The sequence below is a fragment of the Astatotilapia calliptera genome, chromosome 18 (assembly GCF_900246225.1).
Source record: "Astatotilapia calliptera chromosome 18, fAstCal1.2, whole genome shotgun sequence".
Taxonomy (NCBI): Eukaryota; Metazoa; Chordata; class Actinopteri; order Cichliformes; family Cichlidae; genus Astatotilapia; species Astatotilapia calliptera.
This window is the reverse complement of record NC_039319.1, coordinates 2800957-2819021: the sequence shown is the minus strand read 5'-3', so window position 1 is coordinate 2819021 and position 18065 is coordinate 2800957. Positions and strand designations below refer to the sequence as shown.

Here is an 18065-nt window from a genome sequence, read left to right as displayed (position 1 = left end):
AGTGTTACCAGTGTGCACCGGAGAGATGCTTCACTTAAAAAAAAAAAAAACACATTTGAGGTTAAAGTTTTTTGAAACATTATTGTCACTTGAAGTGTATTTCATGGAAAGATTCAATTAAAGACAAAAAGGATGGTAGAAGCCAAAGGGAGAATGCACCCATGGCACCCTAACATTTTTTGGGTCATCTAAGAAAAGTGCACTAATTTATATATAAAGAAGTCTTTTTTGTTGTGTGTGTGTGTGTGTGTGTGTGTGTGTGTGTGTGTGTGTGTGTGTGTGTGTGTGTGTGTGTGTGTGTGTGTGTGTGTGTGTGTGTGTGTGTGTGTTTAAAGAAACTACATGAAAATCACACTGTGCACAGTGCTGAGATGTTTTAATGTGCTCTATGGTAAAATGTGATAAAGACAAAGAAAACTAAAACACAGTTCAGTTAAGTTCAGTTCCTCTTGGATTTACCAAAATGAAAGGGACTTACCTCTGAACATGCAGGAAAAGACTCAAGCAAGAGTTCAAGGACAGAGACAAAATTTTACCACTGTACTCATTTAACCACAGTTGTTTTCCCGAGAAAACACTATTGATAGCACTGTCTTGCAACCCTGATACAAACCCTGTTACTATACATATAAAACAAACATGAATACAAGAATATAGAAATATTATTATTCTAACATTTCTGTGGTCTTGAATTTTTTTGGGGGGGCTTGATTAAAAGTAATGTATCCATGTTATCTTATCTACTCTGATCTGACTTGCTGTAACAGGGTTGCATAAAAACTGTATCTCTGACACCTAAGCTGGATGGGGGGGGGTATTTATTTATCTATCTATCTATAGAAAGATAGTGTAGTGGTAACACTACTCATCTACCAGTTCGAATGTCACCCAGATTAACAAGGTCCACTTCAGGTCTCTAGGACACACTGTTGAGAAGTGGGCTTCTGGAACAAGAAGACACAAGTGAGCAAGGGATGAGAACAGAGAGCTGTTGGAATCTGAAGTAAGGAAGTAATCCCAGTAAAAGAGGATGTCAGACCTATGGAGTCTTTGACACCCAACATTAGTGAAACAACTAGTAGCTCAGTGTTTCAACATCTGGAAGATGCAACTGCTATCACAACTAGAGACTGATGAGGTACAACACAAATGCTACAGCAGAGGGGTGCCTAAGAAGAAGTCCATATGGAACTTGAGAATAAAAACTGCTTACCTAGCAAAATGAGCCACATTTTAAAAATCTGGGGGGAAAAAATTCTGAAAACGTTTCTTATAAAAAAAATTGAGGCAGTCTGCGAAAGAAACTGCTTTAAAATATTACCTATGAGACTTTTGAATGTTATTATTGATCAGTCTGTTTTAATTCAATGTGCTTGCGACATGTGTATCAAATGTCTTCCACAGCAGATCGAGTGTCTGCTCTGATAACCATCTTGCCAACAACTGATAACATTGTGGAAAACTTTGAGTTTAAGGTTAATGATAGCCATAAATGTGATTGTGAAGAACAGGACTTTTTCTTTCATTTTCAGGTTCACTATTTCTGGGAATCACTCAGATTCCTGTCACAGTTCAACTTATTGAGGTTAGAGGTAAGATCCCCTTATGTAAGAGGCTTATATCGTTAGATACTATTATCAGAGGAAGAAGAAACTACAATAATGTTTTTCACATTGTTTTGCATTGAGGTTAATCCTTTAATGCCCTTTATATCATATTTGATACATGAGTTTCTGAACTTTTTTTGGTCTAAAAATAACATTGTTTTCAACAAACACTTGCCAAAAATGCCCAAAGTATCCAATGCCATACAAAAATGTATAATAAATATATAATAAAAATATATCGTACACAGCATGCTATATATCAAAATAATTTTTGGGGATTTTGTTATAAGGGTTAATAAACATCTCAGAGTTTTCTGGCTATTTTTTGATGGGTTGGGTCTTACAGGGTTAATGATAGCACTAAATGTGACTGTAGAAAATTCTTTCACTTTCAAGCTTACATATGCTCATTCCCTGCCTAGTTCCACCCATGTGCCATAAAAATTTTTTCTGCTTTCATTTTGAAGATGACACGAGTAAGGAGGAAAAAAAGTAACATCAGAGCAGATAAAATTGGGGAGTGGGGACGTGACAGATAAAAGGAACCACAGAGTGCAGTAGAGCAGAACGTGCGCTGTCTTTCTGATCAGAGAAGTTGCCGTAAGTAGTTAAATACTGATCTGTTTTTTCATTGTATTCATCTGTTGCTTTCAGTGGAACTAAGCTTTCCTAGTTTCTGGTTAAACTCATTTGTAATATTCCTGAAATCAAAAAGATGTTGACATTTATTAGTGTTTCTATGTTGCAGGACTAAATGTTAAATCTACACAAACACAGATGAAAGAAAATATTAGTGTATACATTCTGTGTTTAACCCATCACAATTTTAGAGTTAAATAAATTAAACTCCAAGCATGAAGTTGGAAAAGAATAACAACTTTCAGTTTTGCAAGATAGAGAATACTATTATGATTGTTTGCAGTTTTGATTTGCTTCTCCGATTGAAAAGTATGTTGACTTACTGCTGACTGCATCACACACACAGTTATTAAATAAATTCAAACAAGATATTTTGACTGACCAAATTTGATTCTTCTTACCCCATCCTACCAGGAGTCTATTGACAGCTTAATTTTAAAGGGATTTTTTTGTAATGTATTAATTATTCTTACAAAGTTAGTTGAGCCACATTAAAGCAGTTTAGAAGAGTTGTTTCATCATAAACATAATATATGTTTCATGTGGTTTGTTGTTGGCCTTTTTCTTTTTAGATTTTAGGAGTTTTTAAAAGACTCGTCTGAATGTAAGCCAACAAATCATATCAACTCTGTGGCTAATGGCAAGGAGCCTAACAGCGTAAGAGGTGGGTTTTAATTAATTTCTATCTTTAAAGCCTTCAAAATAATAATAATAATAATAAACTAAAATAATGAAATGTTACATGTCATGAAATTGTAGTTTTTGTTATGTATAAACTCTGATGTGAAAATTACAGCTGTAAATTTAAGACACTATTATTATTAACTCTGCGTTTTGTATTTTAGGAGGAGTTTTTTTTAAAAGACCAGTTTGAATCCAAACCAATATATCTCAACGTCTAAAAGCACGTGACTGAGAACAGGTAAGGAGCCTAATTTTCAAAAGCGAAAGATTTTTTTAAAACAAAAATGGATTTTTACTATATTGCACGATGTTTGTAATGGTTAAACTATAAAAATAAGACTTGTAAATGTGAAGAAAAACAATCAGTGGCCACCGGCTTGGTTTACGTTTTCTTGTTTCAGGGGCATCAGCTCATTGGTTGTTTCTGAAACATGAACTGGTTCTTAATTCCTTGTTTTCATATTGCTTTATGTGCTACAGTGCAGCTAAACTCAGCTGGTTTTCTGTTTTTATGTCTGTTTAATTATGTCTTTTTTTATATGTCTGTTTAATGTACAAACTAGATGATGCTTTTCTAGTTAAAATTAGAGCTGAATTGTGTGTATTTTAATTTTTGAATACATATTTCATCTGCAGATCAGGGGCTGAAAGAACATCTTAACAACACAAGACCCTGACTGCGCAGAAGCCACTATATTTGTTCCTGAAAGAAGAAAAATTTAGATCTTTGTAGTAAATTTAATAACTGACGTACAACAAAAAAGAAAATGTTTAATGTGTTCAAACGAGAAGAGCCCAAAAAGCTTTCAGATACTATAAAAAAAAAATGCGAACAATCAGAAACACATAAAGGGCCTCTCCCTGTTTATATAATTAAACCCAAAAAAAATGATAATTTCAATGTCGATGGATGCAAGAGTTTCACTTTTGGGAAAGAGTCCATTAAACCTAATCGCACCATAATGGTTCTTGGAGCAACCGGTGCAGGGAAGACAACTCTCATCAACGGGATGATCAATTACATTTTAGGTGTTAAATGGGAGGATCCATATCGCTTTAAGTTAGTTGATGAGGGTCAGTCAACATCACAAGTTCACAGTCAGACCTCTGAAGTCACTGTGTACAAAGTCAACCACCAGGACGGATTTGAAATCCCGTTCTCTCTGACCATTGTGGACACTCCAGGCTTTGGAGATACAAGAGGCATAGAAAAAGACAGAGAGATCGTAGAGCAGCTACGTAATCTCTTCACTTCCTCACATGGTGTCACTGACATTGATGCTGTGTGTTTTGTAGCTCAGGCTGCTTTAGCACGACTCACACCAACACAAAAATATGTGTTTGATTCAGTGCTCTCAATCTTTGGCAAAGATGTGGCAGAAAACATCAGGATCCTGGTGACATTTGCAGACGGTCAGAGACCTCCAGTTCTCGAGGCGATCAATGCTGCAGGAGTCCCATGTCCTAAAACAAACAACCTGCCGGTTCACTTCAAGTTCAATAACTCAGCACTGTTTGCAAATAACAAATCAGCTGAAGGAGAAAGCACGAGTGATGACGATGAAGAAGAAGGTGGCTTTGATAAGATGTTTTGGGAGATGGGGACAAAAAGCATGAAGAGGTTTTTTGCTGCTCTGAATAAAATAGTAACTAAAAGCTTGACACTGACAAAGGAAGTCCTCAGAGAAAGAAAGCAGCTCGAGATTTCAGTTGAGAGTCTGCAGGTGCAGGTGAAACTTGGGTTAGCCAAGCTTGAGGAGATAAAAGAGACGAGTGAAAAACTTAAAGAATATGAAGCAGAGATCAGCAGAAATGAGAACTTTGAATTTGAAGTTACTGTCAGAAAGCCTTTTCAGGTGGACATTTCTGGCTCTGGAAACTACATCACCAACTGTCAGGTGTGTCATGCCACCTGCCACCACTCTTGTGCCTATGCAAATGATGCAGATAAAAGGAGCTGTTCAGCAATGGGGCCAGATGGATATTGTACTCAATGTCCAGGAAAATGTATTTGGAATGTACACTTTAACCAGAAGTACAGATGGGACTTTAAAGATGTTAAAGAAAAAGTAACAAAAAAAGAGCTGGAAGAAAAGTATCGGGAAGCCACAGGAGAGAAGATGACTGTTCAGAAAGTGATTGATAAACTGAATGCTGAGTATAAAAGTTTGCAGGCTGACGTAGTGAAACTGATGGAGAGATCTTCCAAGTGTCTGAACAGACTTAAAGAGATAGCACTGAAGGCAAACCCTCTGTCCACTCCAGAGTACATCGACATGCTTATTGAAGGAGAGAAATCTGAGGGCAAAGAAGGCTGGAAGCAACGAGTTCAGTCTCTGATGTCCATGAAGGAAAAAGCAGAGACAATGGCTAAAATAGAGCAAGGCAAGAAACTCCTACGTCATCAAGAATCACTTGATGTCAATCGTTAGCCAAATCCATGAAACAGCACATAGTCACAGGCAGTCAGATAATGATAGAGGGTAAAATCACAGCCAGCTGCAGCAACCTCTGAGTGATTTTAAAGTTTCACCACTTTTTGTATTTATGATTCTGAAAGTTTAGAAAGAATATGTGCTTGACCTACTACAAGCAACTTCAAAGTTAAATAAAACATAATAAAATTCATTGTTTTTTTAATTTCCTGATCAACTGTGTTTTCTTTTCTACTGGTTGACACGTCATTCTCATCTTCATGCTCATTTTAAAATTTATATGTTTTCTTTTTATTTATCTAAGGTTGAATCATTTAATTTGTATAGTATTTTTTTCTCTCCTATTTTCTTTTCTAAATGTACTTGTATATTGTTCACATATTGAAATAAATTACCAATCATCATAAAAAAAATTTAATCAAAAACAATTAATCATGTCCTTTCTAACCTTAACTCTTCAATGAATTTTCTGATTCTAAGATAAATAAATTGGTTAATATGCTTTGGCTTATGAGTACTACTTATTAAAAGATTTAAGTGAATGCATATATTTGAGCCTGTATAAAATCCAAAATAAATTAATTGTGATTCAATTTCTTCTTCTTCTTTTTAAAAAATATGTATACTATATCATTCCACCTTGGAAAAACAACAGTTCAAAGACAATTAAAAGCAAACTATTGGCAAACATTAATGGCCCTGATGGGTGAAAGTAAACTTCTGAGCCATAGTGTTCGAACAGTTTGAGCCTCTTCAAGCTTTCTTAGTACAGAGTGTTAGAGTTGATTCTTTAAAGATTGTCATTTGTGCTAAGATATATATAACCATTGCTTGTATGTGTTTTGATAAAATGTTTCTTCCATATTAGGTTGCGTAGATGTAGGAAGCTGTCTCGTCGCTATAGGTTTCCATTGTACATTTAGAAACCACAAGCTTCTGGTTTTATAAGTTTAGCAGGACTGCTCACTTCTGCTTTTGTACATGTTGGTTCGTTGAAAGGTCACGCCATAAATGGAGTGACTGAAGATGTCGTTAAAAGGTCGAGCCATATATGGTGTAACAGGAAATAACACACACACACACGCACACACACTCACTTGCTGAGATATTTGTGTAACTGCTTATTGTCAATAAAAGAGATGACAAGGGAGGTCAGGTTCAGAGTTGGCTGAGAACCTAGTTAGTGCTCCTGGGACACAAGCTTTTCAGAAGCTAGAAAATTTGTTTTCTAGCACAGGCAACTGTGGTTAGCACACCAAAAGGTCCAGAGTTCGACTCCATCACCTGGGTGGAGTGCATGGAGTTGGCATGTTCTCCGCGTGTTAGGCGTTACTAATCACTTTGTTTGATTTCTGACTTCTAATGTGTTCATACACCTAGTCACTGATTAAAACAGCAGAAAAAAAACAAGTTAGCAGGAATCACGTGTTCTGATTCTTTTTTTGTAGTTAAACTCTTGCTGCTGTTGCTGCTGCTGACTGTATTCACAGCAGTATGTGGCTTTAGCTTGTTTCCTGCTGTCTTCTTATAGGCATCTCTATTACAGCCTACTGCAGTAACATACTGACTGTGGACTGAAGCCTCATATTTCTGCACTTTCAAAAACTGAAAAGATGCGATCAGTTGGAGAACCACTGTGTTTTACTTGTGCTTTGTACTTTTAGTGTTTTTTTTCCTATTCTCCCCATTCCCCCTTTTTTTTGCTCTTTCATTCCCCCATTTCTTTTCCTCCTTCATCATCTCTTTATTACTTCTCCTCCACCTGAGAGGAATGAGAGGTGGGGGGGCGCTGCCCTTGCGGCGACCAGCAGTTTGTGTCTGTCAGTCAGTGTCAGTGTTTTAACTTGTTTTATTTCATCTTTAAGTTATGCTTTTTATTTTTTGAGCCTGAGGAAATCCTAAAGCTTTGGCTTGTGCTTTGTGGAACTCTCTTTTTAATGAAGATAGGTTTTTTAATTTCGCATGGTTTTATTTTCAATCCTGACGGTTGTTTGGAGACATTGCTGCTCACAAACAATTACATACTGTAACAGCAGTCCGGCTAGCAGGTCCAGTGGGCATGTGGTGTGGAGGTTAGCTGGAAAACTCAAAGCCAGTCAGTTAAATTAAACAACAGACCTTTATCCATTGTCAGCAACATAAGACCATACAAGCCAGGTCTCCACGGCTCTACTCTGTCCGTACATACACGTGCGGGGATCGGTAGTCGCCGACGCCAGCCCGTTACAATGGTAAGGTTTCTCCTGAGAACAGAACAAGAGTAGCATGTAATGGCTGCAGCTCTCCTGCTGCCAGCCGTACACATGAACACCAAAAACAACAACAGCACAAGCAGCGCACAGGTTTTAAGCTGGCGAGGCATCATTGTAGATGCCGTGAAGGTGAGTCAATCTCACCTGCAGCGGCATCGCAGACCACAACCCGTCACAATAATAAAGCATTTTTTTTATTTAATTATAAATAAATTATTTCTCCTAATTCTGTCCTGGGTTTTAACTATTTAATAATAAAAAATGAAACATCACAAAAAACACTTAAGGTCATTAAAATTAATTGCAATTTAGCAATTCAATGACGCATCCACCTTATTTATTGAAAAGTATCGGTATCAGTATTGGTATCGGCGATACTGGCCCGTATTTTCTTGGTATCGGATCGATACCAAAATATGCAGTATTGCACATAGGGATGGGTATTGATAAGATTTTCACGATTCCGATTCCATTTTCGATTCTGTTTAACGATTCAATTCTGTATCGATTCTCTTATCGATTCTGTTTAAAAAAGGAGAACACTAAGGTCGATTAGCTCAGAACTTTGTTTTATATCTTCTCTTTGAACAAGATAGAAATTTAGGAGTAACATGTGTAAATGACCTCATTAATATTTGGTAAAGTGTTTTGTAAACTTATGAGTGGCTATTATATTGTTGGAGTGAATGCTTTTATTTTGAAAGTCACAGAGCGACAAGGTGCCGTAAATCAAGTGGCGTAAACCATATGGCAGAAGCGCGAGTTTTAATGCACAGAGAGAAGGTGTTGTCTATGGTTAATGGACGGGAATGGGAAAAAGAACGGCTATTAAGGTGCAACACTGAGTTGAAAGCAGTTTCTTAGCACCTGGTTGATGAGGGAACAAGGTTTGTACCAAAGTTTGTCCTGTAGATATGTATTTTGTTGTTTTACGGAGCGCATAGCTGCTGACCGCTACTAAGCATAAAGGCTAAGTTTTCACCCACTAGAGGGCGCTAACATACCTCGTCATGTTTAGGCAGCGATGCAACGATTTCACTTATATGCAATAATTTACAAGTTTTAGTGTTATTTGTTATGTAAGGTAAGGAGAATTCATTTGTGATTAATGAATAAGTCAAAAGGTTAAAGGTAACACACTGTTTGATTTACTAATAGTCTTTTATTCTGTATGTTGTAGCTCTTACGGTGTGTTCACATACACGGCTGTTTAATAAAAGGATTGTGAACCATCAGTTTGAGAGACCATCTTTTCAACCGGGGATGCTACAACATGGCCTTACAAACCCAACAGTGAGATCTTAAGAGATCCAGCCTACGTCTCTTCAATGTGGCGTCACAGGGTCCCCAGGAAAATAAATTGTAAATGTAAAATAATAAAATAAATATTCTTCTGTAGCAATAACAAAGTATAACATAAATGATTCTGTAGCAATTACACAAGAATATCCAGTAATGTCCCTGCCTACAATTAAACACATTCACTTACCGAAAATCATCTGCTGTGGCAAATGGGTGCGAGCCTTTGACCACAAACTTAGTCTCTGCTCGGTGACATTCGTCTATCCTGGCCTGAAAGGAGACGCTACCGGTAGACTGCAGCGAGAACTGCCAGCATCTGAGCCAGACTCTGTCTCTCTCATCATGGTCACTAAATGCACAGTAATGGCAGGTTTGTAATAAGGCAGATCGCGCTAACATAATATGCACTGTTAGTTGATTATTTACCTGCCGCATTAACGGGAGAGGACGTGCAAACGTTACCGCTGCTGCTGGGTTGAGAGTCACGAGTCCGAAGCGGAATTAAAAACACGACATTCATGTAAGGTCATTGCGTGTTTTGTGAGCAAATGCTTTTGCATATTCGTAGTGTTTCCTCCCTTAAATGAAATCTCTACTTTGCAAGTATTGCAAGTTGCCCTGTTGTCATCCGTTCTCATAAAGTATAATCAAACTTTTGAGCATTTGAGCCGCCGTGTTTCCTGCCAGGTAAATGATGCTCCGCAATGTGGTGACGTCATTCGGGGCGACTGGAATCGATAAGGGAATCGTTTGCAAAAATGGCAAACAATTCCAAGGAATTGAAACAGTGGGAACCGGTTCTCAACAAGAACCGGTTTTCGATACCCATCCCTAATCCCACACCACTAATACTCATACACCCTCTAGGAGACTCCCACAACTACTACAATAAGATAAGATAAGATAAGATAAGATAAGATAAGATGACCTTTATTAGTCCCACAGGTGGGAAATTTGTTTTGTTACAGCAAAAGTGCAAAGTTATGCAGCAGAAATTAGAAGACACTGGAATGGAATAAAATAGAATAATATATACAATAGAATAAAATAGAATACAAATGCTATATACAACTGAGTAAGAAAATACAGAAGTACAACTTTGTCAGAAAAATAATTGCACATATAGCAGTCTTATTGCACGTGTGTGTGTTTGATCAGTTGAAGTCTTTGTTGTGGAGTCTGACAGCAGTGGGGAGGAAAGACCTGTGAAATCTCTCCGTCCCACATTGTGGGTGCCGCAGCCCCTGAAGCAGCTGCTCAGTGCTGTCACAGTCTGCTGCATGGGGTGGGAGATGTTGTCCAACAGGGATGACAGCTTAGCCACCATTCTCCTGTCACTCACCACCTCCACTGGGTCCAGAGGGCATCCTAGAACAGAGCTGGCCCTTCGGATCAGCCTGTTCAGTCTCTTCCTGTCCCCAGCAGAGATGCTGCTGCCCCAGCAGACCACACCATAAAAGATAGCAGAAGCCACAACAGAGTCATAGAAGGTCTTCAGGAGTGGGCCCTCCACTCCAAACGACCTGAGTCTCCGCAGCAGGTACAGCCTGCTCTGCCCTTTCCTGTAGAGGGTGTCTGAGTTATGAGTCCAGTCCAGTCTATTGTTCAGATGAACACCAAGGTACCTGCAGCTGTCCACAGCCTCGATGTCCATACCTTGAATGTCCAGTGGTTGCAGTGGAGGATGTTTGTGCCTAGGGCAACCCCCCTAGTGGTGCTATAACACAATAAGGGTTGTTACAATACTCACAGGAGTTTCTTCTGGATCTTCGGTGGAACGGCCCGTCTCTGGATTCTTTTCACCCTCCAGTGTTTTCCAGCTCTGGATTATCCGGTAACCACAGGGGCACTTTTGTTTTTAACAGAGTCAAAGCAAGGAAGCAGGGTATGAAGGGAGGTCTACATCAGCGATTGAGGAAGCAAATACGATACAATCGTATTCCTTTACCATCAATAATCCTGGCTAATGTGCAGTCTCTGAGGAGTAAATCGGATGAACTGCATTTGAATGTTGCACATTTACGTGACTACAGGGATACATGTCTAATGGCATTCACAGAGACTTGGCTTGGGGATTCGGACCCTGATTCTTCTCTGGAACTAAATGGCTTCGAGTTTCCAATACGTTTGGATCAAGACCCGGAGCTACCCAGAAATCTCACGGAGGAGGAGTGTGCTTGTATATTAATCAGAATTGGTGTAAAAACGTTACCGTCTGTAAAAAGGTGTGTCTGCCTGACATTGACCTCCTCTCTGTGTCTTTGAGGCCGTTTTATCTGCCGAGGGAATTCCCACAGATCAACGTCACCGTCATTTACATCCATCCTAAAGCGAATCCAAAGAATGCGACTGACACCATCTCCAACGTCATCCACTCACTACAATCCTTCTCTCCTGAGGCCCCTAATATTGTTCTGGGAGACTTTAATCGCTGTGACTTGAAGGAAACATTGGGCAGTGTTTATCAGTATGTGAATTGTCCCACTCGCTTCAATAAGACTCTGGATTTATGTTATGGCTCCATAAAAGGTGCGTATACATCTGTGGCAGGCCCCGCCCTCGGATCCTCGGACCACAACACGGTGCATCTTCTGCCAGTTTATAAAACTGTGCTGAGGAGAGAGAAGGTGAGGAAACACCGCATCAAGGTTTGGAGTGACGACGCCTCGTTAGCCCTGCAGGGCTGCTTTGACTGTACAGACTGGTCGGTGTTTATAGAGTCATGCAGAGACATTAATGAACTGATGGACGAGAACTGTCTGCAGCTATATCTCCTTTTGCAGAGATATGATTATTCCTTTAAAAGTTGTGCATTTTTTCCCTAATAAAAAACCATGGTCTTCAAAAGCTCTTATGAGGCTGATTCATTAAAGGAAAAAAGCTTTTATTGAAGGGAATATCTTGAAAGTTAGAGAAATTAGGAAGTAAATCAGATCAGAAATTAAAAAAGCCAAAATAAAATACAAGGATAAGGTAGAGGCAAAGATGGGTAGAAATAACTTTAAGTGATTTTAGGCCTGTCGCTTTAACATCTTTAGTGATGAAGCTCTTTGAAAAACTTATCAGGAAGGAGATCCTGCAGCAAATAGAAAAGCTAATCGACCCACTACAATTTGAATACAGGCTTTGTAGAGGTGTTGATGATGCAGTGGTCACTCTGTTGAATTTCCTGTATTGCCATCTTGATGGCGCCAAAGCTCATGCTCGGCTCTTATTTATTGATTTCTCTTCAGCTTTTAATACTATCCAGCCACATCTTTTAGCTGATAAACTTCTTCTCGTAGGTTGGATTTTAGAATTTTTAACTGACAGATCTCTGAGTGTGAGAGTAAACGTGTCATGAGGACTCAGTGTTTTGTGTTCCTTATGCTTTTGTTCATTCCGAGTGTGTATTCTGTTGTGATTTTGCCATTTGTTAGGTTTCTGTTCTTTGCCTGCCTGCTCCCACTTCTCTGTGTGCCCTCTGTCTGTCCATGGTGTTATTGTGTCTGCTCATGAGTCTGCCTGTCAAGTTCAGTGTCCTGTCTGGTTCTCTGTGTCTGTTAGTTTCCCGTTTTATTCTGAAAGTTCATGTCTCATGCCAGTGTGTTCAGTTTTACCTCTCCCCTGTCTCGTTAGCCTAATTGCTCCCAGCTGTGTCGCCCTCCTGTGGCCCATTCCCTGATTACTCCCCGTGTATTTAAGCCCTGTGTTTTCCTGTGCTCTCTGTCGCGTCGTCTGTTTAACTCCATGTCCGTCTGCATCATTCTGTGTAACCCGGTGTTCAGTTTGCGTCTCTCCGCCATCTTTCATTGTGTATTTTGTTCCTCCTCCCGTGCGTGTTTGGTTTAAGTTGAGTTCTTTAGTTTTCCCCTGTTTAGGTTGGTTTACTCCCCGCTCTGCTCCTCCTGTTTTTGTCACCTTATCACCTCAGCAAATAAACATTCACTCGCACCCCAGTCAGTGCCTGCATCTTGGATCCTTTTCTCAATTCACCGCACGACTGCTGTGCAGCCGTGACAAAACGGCTGTTTTTCCAAACAACTGAACTCTTCTACTGGCTCACCACAAGGTTGTTGTCTCTCTCTTCTACTGTATATTTTGTACACTAATGACTGTCGCAGTACACAGCCCAACAGGCATTTAATTAAATATACAGATGACAGTCATTGTAAGCCTCCATCATGGTGAAGAGGATTCCATGGGCCTGTTGTGGATGAGTTTGTTTCATGGTGTGATCAGTCTTTCTTAATGATCAACACCATGAAAACCAAGGACATGGTTATTGACAGACACAAGGAGCAACTGGGGTCAAAAGCCACCTCAGAACGGACAAAACACAGAAGAAGATGCAGGTTTCACCTGCAGCGAGCATGGAGACTGGAGAAAGGACTGCCCCAATTGGGGCAAGAACCAGGATGGACAGAAATTTGAGCAGCTGCAGCAATGGTCGCAAACAGTGTGAAGGATGAGAGCAGGACCCCAGGGCACGCTTCAGGCTGTGGTTTATCCAAGACACCAGAACAGGAAAGTGATGAACACACACACACACATCTACACACACACTGACTCAGCATGACGTAATATACACATTTTCTATGATTGAGATTTAATTCCTGGAGGAACAAAATTCTAAAACAATATTGTTCCCTGAGGAAGAATGAAAATTTTCCTGTGAGTTTTCTGTTGATTTTTCTTAGCACTAGGTTTATTTTATCAGTGAGGTTTGGGTTGTTTTCTTTCTCTAAGAGAGAGAGAGACGGTTTTATGTTTGGACATATTCTGGAACTGGCCCTAGTAGTTGTTATTTTATTATCTTATTGTTTACTTTTGTTTTGCTTTTTTTACAGTGGACTGAGATAAGAAATCTTAGAGGTGTGATCCACCGGTGGTGATATTTTCACGAGTTCATGATTTAAGAATCAGTTCTCGTTTATCCAGGCCTGGAGGATTGAAATTTAATGTGCTATGAACTATTCTTACTGGAAACAGTCACAAAGTGTGCTTCTCCACAATTGTAATGGTCTTTGGAGAAATTCACTTATATGATGGGACACTGACCACATGAGATGGTAAGTCCTGAGTCTAAAAGGATTGCAGCAAGTCAATCCAGTCCAAAATCATAAAGAATTGTTTTCCTTTTAAAAATCTGATGTGATCTTGCTGTTGAGGGAGACTGGAATAGGTTGCACGTGGGACTCCATTATCAGCAATATCTGGTATGGATGTGTGTGAATGAATGCGTGTGACTGGACTGTGATGCACTGACCACGTAGACTAAAGTTTTGACTGACTTGATACTGAGACGAAGACTGCACCAACTTTAGGATTAGTAAATGTTGACAAACAGCCGGTAAGAAAAGGGTGGATGCTTTGCTTTGTTCTGGTTTTTTTGCAGGAGCAGGAGGACAAGAGAGACTGGAGGGGGAGACTGTAGCTTCACACGAGAGTGTGGAACTGCAGACTTAACCCTTTGACTGCTAATTTTGAGTTACTGATTGTTGCATGAAGAAAACTGTGTTTTATTGGCTGTGTTTTGATTAGAGTATCACATTGCATGGTTGGGAAATGCAAAGGAGGGGACTGCCACTCTCAGTGTGGAGGTTTCTAAAAGATACGAAAGTGTAAATGTCGTAGTTTTTCTGAAAAAGGAGGGAGACTGGACAAGATGGAAAATGGACAAGAAAATCAGCGGAAAATCAAAATCAGCATACTTATACAGCCGCATATCACCTATGGCACTTAAGTAATCAACATGGCTGAAGGAATGACATTATGGAAACATCAACAACATGACTGCAAAAGAAGCTGTTATGGACATCAGATTGACATCAGATCTATAAACTGAGCCACTGGTACATCCAGATCTTGAGAAAGCTTGCTATGGTTAATTAGAGCCTTGAAGGAAACATCATACAATCTGCCTTAGCTCAGGTGGCAGAAATTTTGTCTCTCACCAAAGGCAATACAACTTTCAGGAGGAGGAAGGAGTAAAACATCTGTACAGACTCAGCAGACCTGACAAATGAATGCGCTAACAGAGGAGTCATCACCATCATTTGACAAAAGATGACATTAAAACAAAGAGGCAGGAGCCTACAAGATCAGTGAGCGGATGGAGAAACAAACAACACAGAATAGTGGACGTACATGGTGAGAGATCAAGTTGCCCCAACAAAACTTGGTCAACTATTGTTAAAACCACCACATGGTCCTTCACATGAGAGCAGAAACAGACTCGGAAAAACATGGAAGGCCTATAAGTGACACCCACACATGGAAGAGATGGTGGAAAACTGTGTGAGGGAACGCAACACCTGTAATGAATATGACCCAAAGCAGCTGTACCAGTGTTTAAACAGGGAAGTTTACAACACTGGAGGCTCCTTTGGGGACATGAAAATGGATTCTACAGACATGAGGAGCTGACAAAAAGACACCAAAGAACATGGAAATCTTCTTGTGATGGTGGACAGATTCACCAACTACGAAGAAGCAACACCCTGGAAAGAAAAGACGCAAACCCAGTCATAAAATGGCTGTGAAATGAACTGATACCAAGACATGAAGTACCGAGAACCGTTAAAAATCAGACAAGAGATTCCACTGTAACAACGAACATCTGAAAGAATTGGAGAACAAGTTTTGACGTGATTAATCACTGGAACATCTTACCATTCAGCATCGCAGGCCATTGTAAAAGGCCAATTAAATATTTTACAGGAAAATCGCCAAAACCAAAACAATAACAAAGGGTATGGTATGATTTGTCACGTCCAAAATAGAGCTGTGTAATGATAAACCCTGGTCCTATGGCACGCACTTGGCCACACCACCAGTTTTTCGCGACCAAAGGAGGGTAATTACAAATGTTCGAGGGAGGAATATCACCGAAAAGTGGGAAAGGTAAGCCCTGATGGGTGTGATAACACCATAAATGTCACTTATGGTCAAATTCTTAAACTGTGACACCAAGCATAAAATTTAGAGACAGAGAGAGAGAGTTCTTGATAAACATAATTTAGCTAACCCCGTAGGGATTGAGGGTGAGAATCTATACTATTTTGAAATAACACTAAATATAATGTTGACCATGTTGATTATGTTTATTCCGTTGTGCAGAGATTGGCTAATGTGACCAGGGAATGTAATACACAGGACTGTCAGAACGTACGGTTCTGACAGTCCTTGGTCAGATGAACCTTGGTTCTCTTAGTGAGAGACTCTCTCCACACCGTTACATATTCCATATGTAAGGGGTACGACCCCCCCTTGGTCGTGGCGTGTGGATATTTCTTTAAGACACTCCGGCACACCCGGCTACGCCCCACAGCATACGTATAAAACAGCTGTGCAGACGTGACACCGGTGATCGTTTGATCGGAACGCGTCTCCGAGTGGCCTCACGGTGGAGAGATAGTCTCTCACTAAGAGAACCAAGGTTACACCATAACCGTGCATTCTCTAGCATATCGAGACTATCTCTCCACACCGTTACATATTCCATATGTACGGGGTAACTCTGTAAGACACCCCGCGAGGAGACAGTGCAACCGAACCGCTGAGAGTGAAGACCAAAGAACCATATACAAGACACAGATGTACACACCACCCCGGTCAGGGCCAAGCCAGACGCAAAGGCCGAGCCAGGGGGTGGAGGCAGCAGTCTGCAGATGCTAGACTGGCCTGAACCGGTCCTACAGGACGCAGGACCGCAAGTGATCGGCCGCTCAAGGGCAGCCCGGGAACCGTGAGGTACTGTAGATAGCCAGGGAACGCAGCACACCAAGCCGCCAAGTAACAGCCCGCTGGTCGCATAGGGCTACGACATGCGGGCAATGCCAGACAGAGAGTCAGCACTACAGCTGGAGAACTCTCACTCGCCACAATGAGGTCCGACTGGCGTGTACGCCGGCAAAGTTGGCACCCACAGGTGAAGCTTGGAATGTGACTCGTCCATTCTCAAAGCTGAAGCCACCCCGAGCTGTTGACAGGCAGGGAGGGGGGGCTGGCAGCCTAGCCTGCGTAAGTGGAGGGCTGAGCAAGGCAACGATCCAACGGTCCACCCGTCACCACGTACATGTCCGCAGACAGTGGAGCCTCAAGAGTGAACTCTCAAGAGACACTCGAGGTCAGACACAAAGTCCCAGCCACTGGGCTGGCCGTGTTGGCCATGTAAGTCCGTGACACACAGGCAAAGCACCAACCAGGAGTCAGCAGCGCAGGCTGGGGACCTCTCACTCACTGGCCAAAACGTCAGACACAGCAAGGTCTAACAAGCTCAATCCGCGGCACGCGGTCGGAGCGACAAAAGGCCAGAAGCATGGGCAGTCGGCTAGGACGAGCCCGCGCATACGCTCCCCAAGGATCCCCAGCTGGAGCCTTCGAAGCCCAGGGCCCGAACCTGGAATCCCAGGAGCAGGAAGAGGAGAGGAAGCGTAGCTCATCGAGCCGCTGAGAGGAGACCCTACCGGATGCCTGCAGGAAGCGGGCAACTCCAGACAGGGAGCCAGCGCTGCAGGCTGGGGAACACTCACCCACTGGCTGAGGCATCAGACACAGCGAAGACTGACTGGCTTTCAGGCAAGTCGGCGAATGTGGCAACGCGCCAGGGGAACACAGCCCACAGCCGCAGCAGCCTATATGCCAGACAGAGACTGGCTAAGGAGGCTGGAGAACACACATGCGCTGGCTGATGTATCAGACACAGTGAGGACTGACTGGCGGGCAAGCCAGCGAATGTGGGCAACACACCAGAGAACACAGCCGGCAGCTGCAGTGCAGCCGCTGGAGAGGAGGGCCAAGCTAGGGACCCGACCTGCAGGTCGCCCCAGAGCCAAGTGGCTGCCGAGCGTTGTCCATAGACAGGGGAGCCACAAGAGTGAACTCGAGGATGAGACACTCGAGTACAGCCAGCACCGCAGGCTGAAACACAACACACTCGCTGGCTGGCTTATCAGACACAGCGAGGCTAGGCTAACGTGTAACAGGTGAACTGCCTGCAGAGAGCCTGGCGCTGGAGGCTGTAGAACACTCACTCGCTGGCTGAGCATCAGACACAGCGAGGTCCAGCTGGCGCGTAAACCGGCGAAGCGCTGGCAATATGTCAGGCAACACAGCCTGCAGTTGCAGCAGCAGCAGCGGCCGCGGCTTAACCTGCGGTCAGA

The 18065-nt window shown here is 41.7% G+C and overlaps 1 protein-coding gene across 1 annotated transcript; it reads left to right on the top strand.

The window, feature by feature from the left end:
* Window positions 1-3757: 3757 nt before the first annotated feature.
* On the top strand, window positions 3758-5641 carry LOC113010744 (uncharacterized; the record flags this gene model as incomplete). Its single annotated transcript, XM_026149945.1, has 1 exon — window positions 3758-5641. A coding segment is annotated over one exon (1605 nt), but the record flags the coding sequence as incomplete, so codon positions are not given.
* Window positions 5642-18065: the final 12424 nt, after the last annotated feature.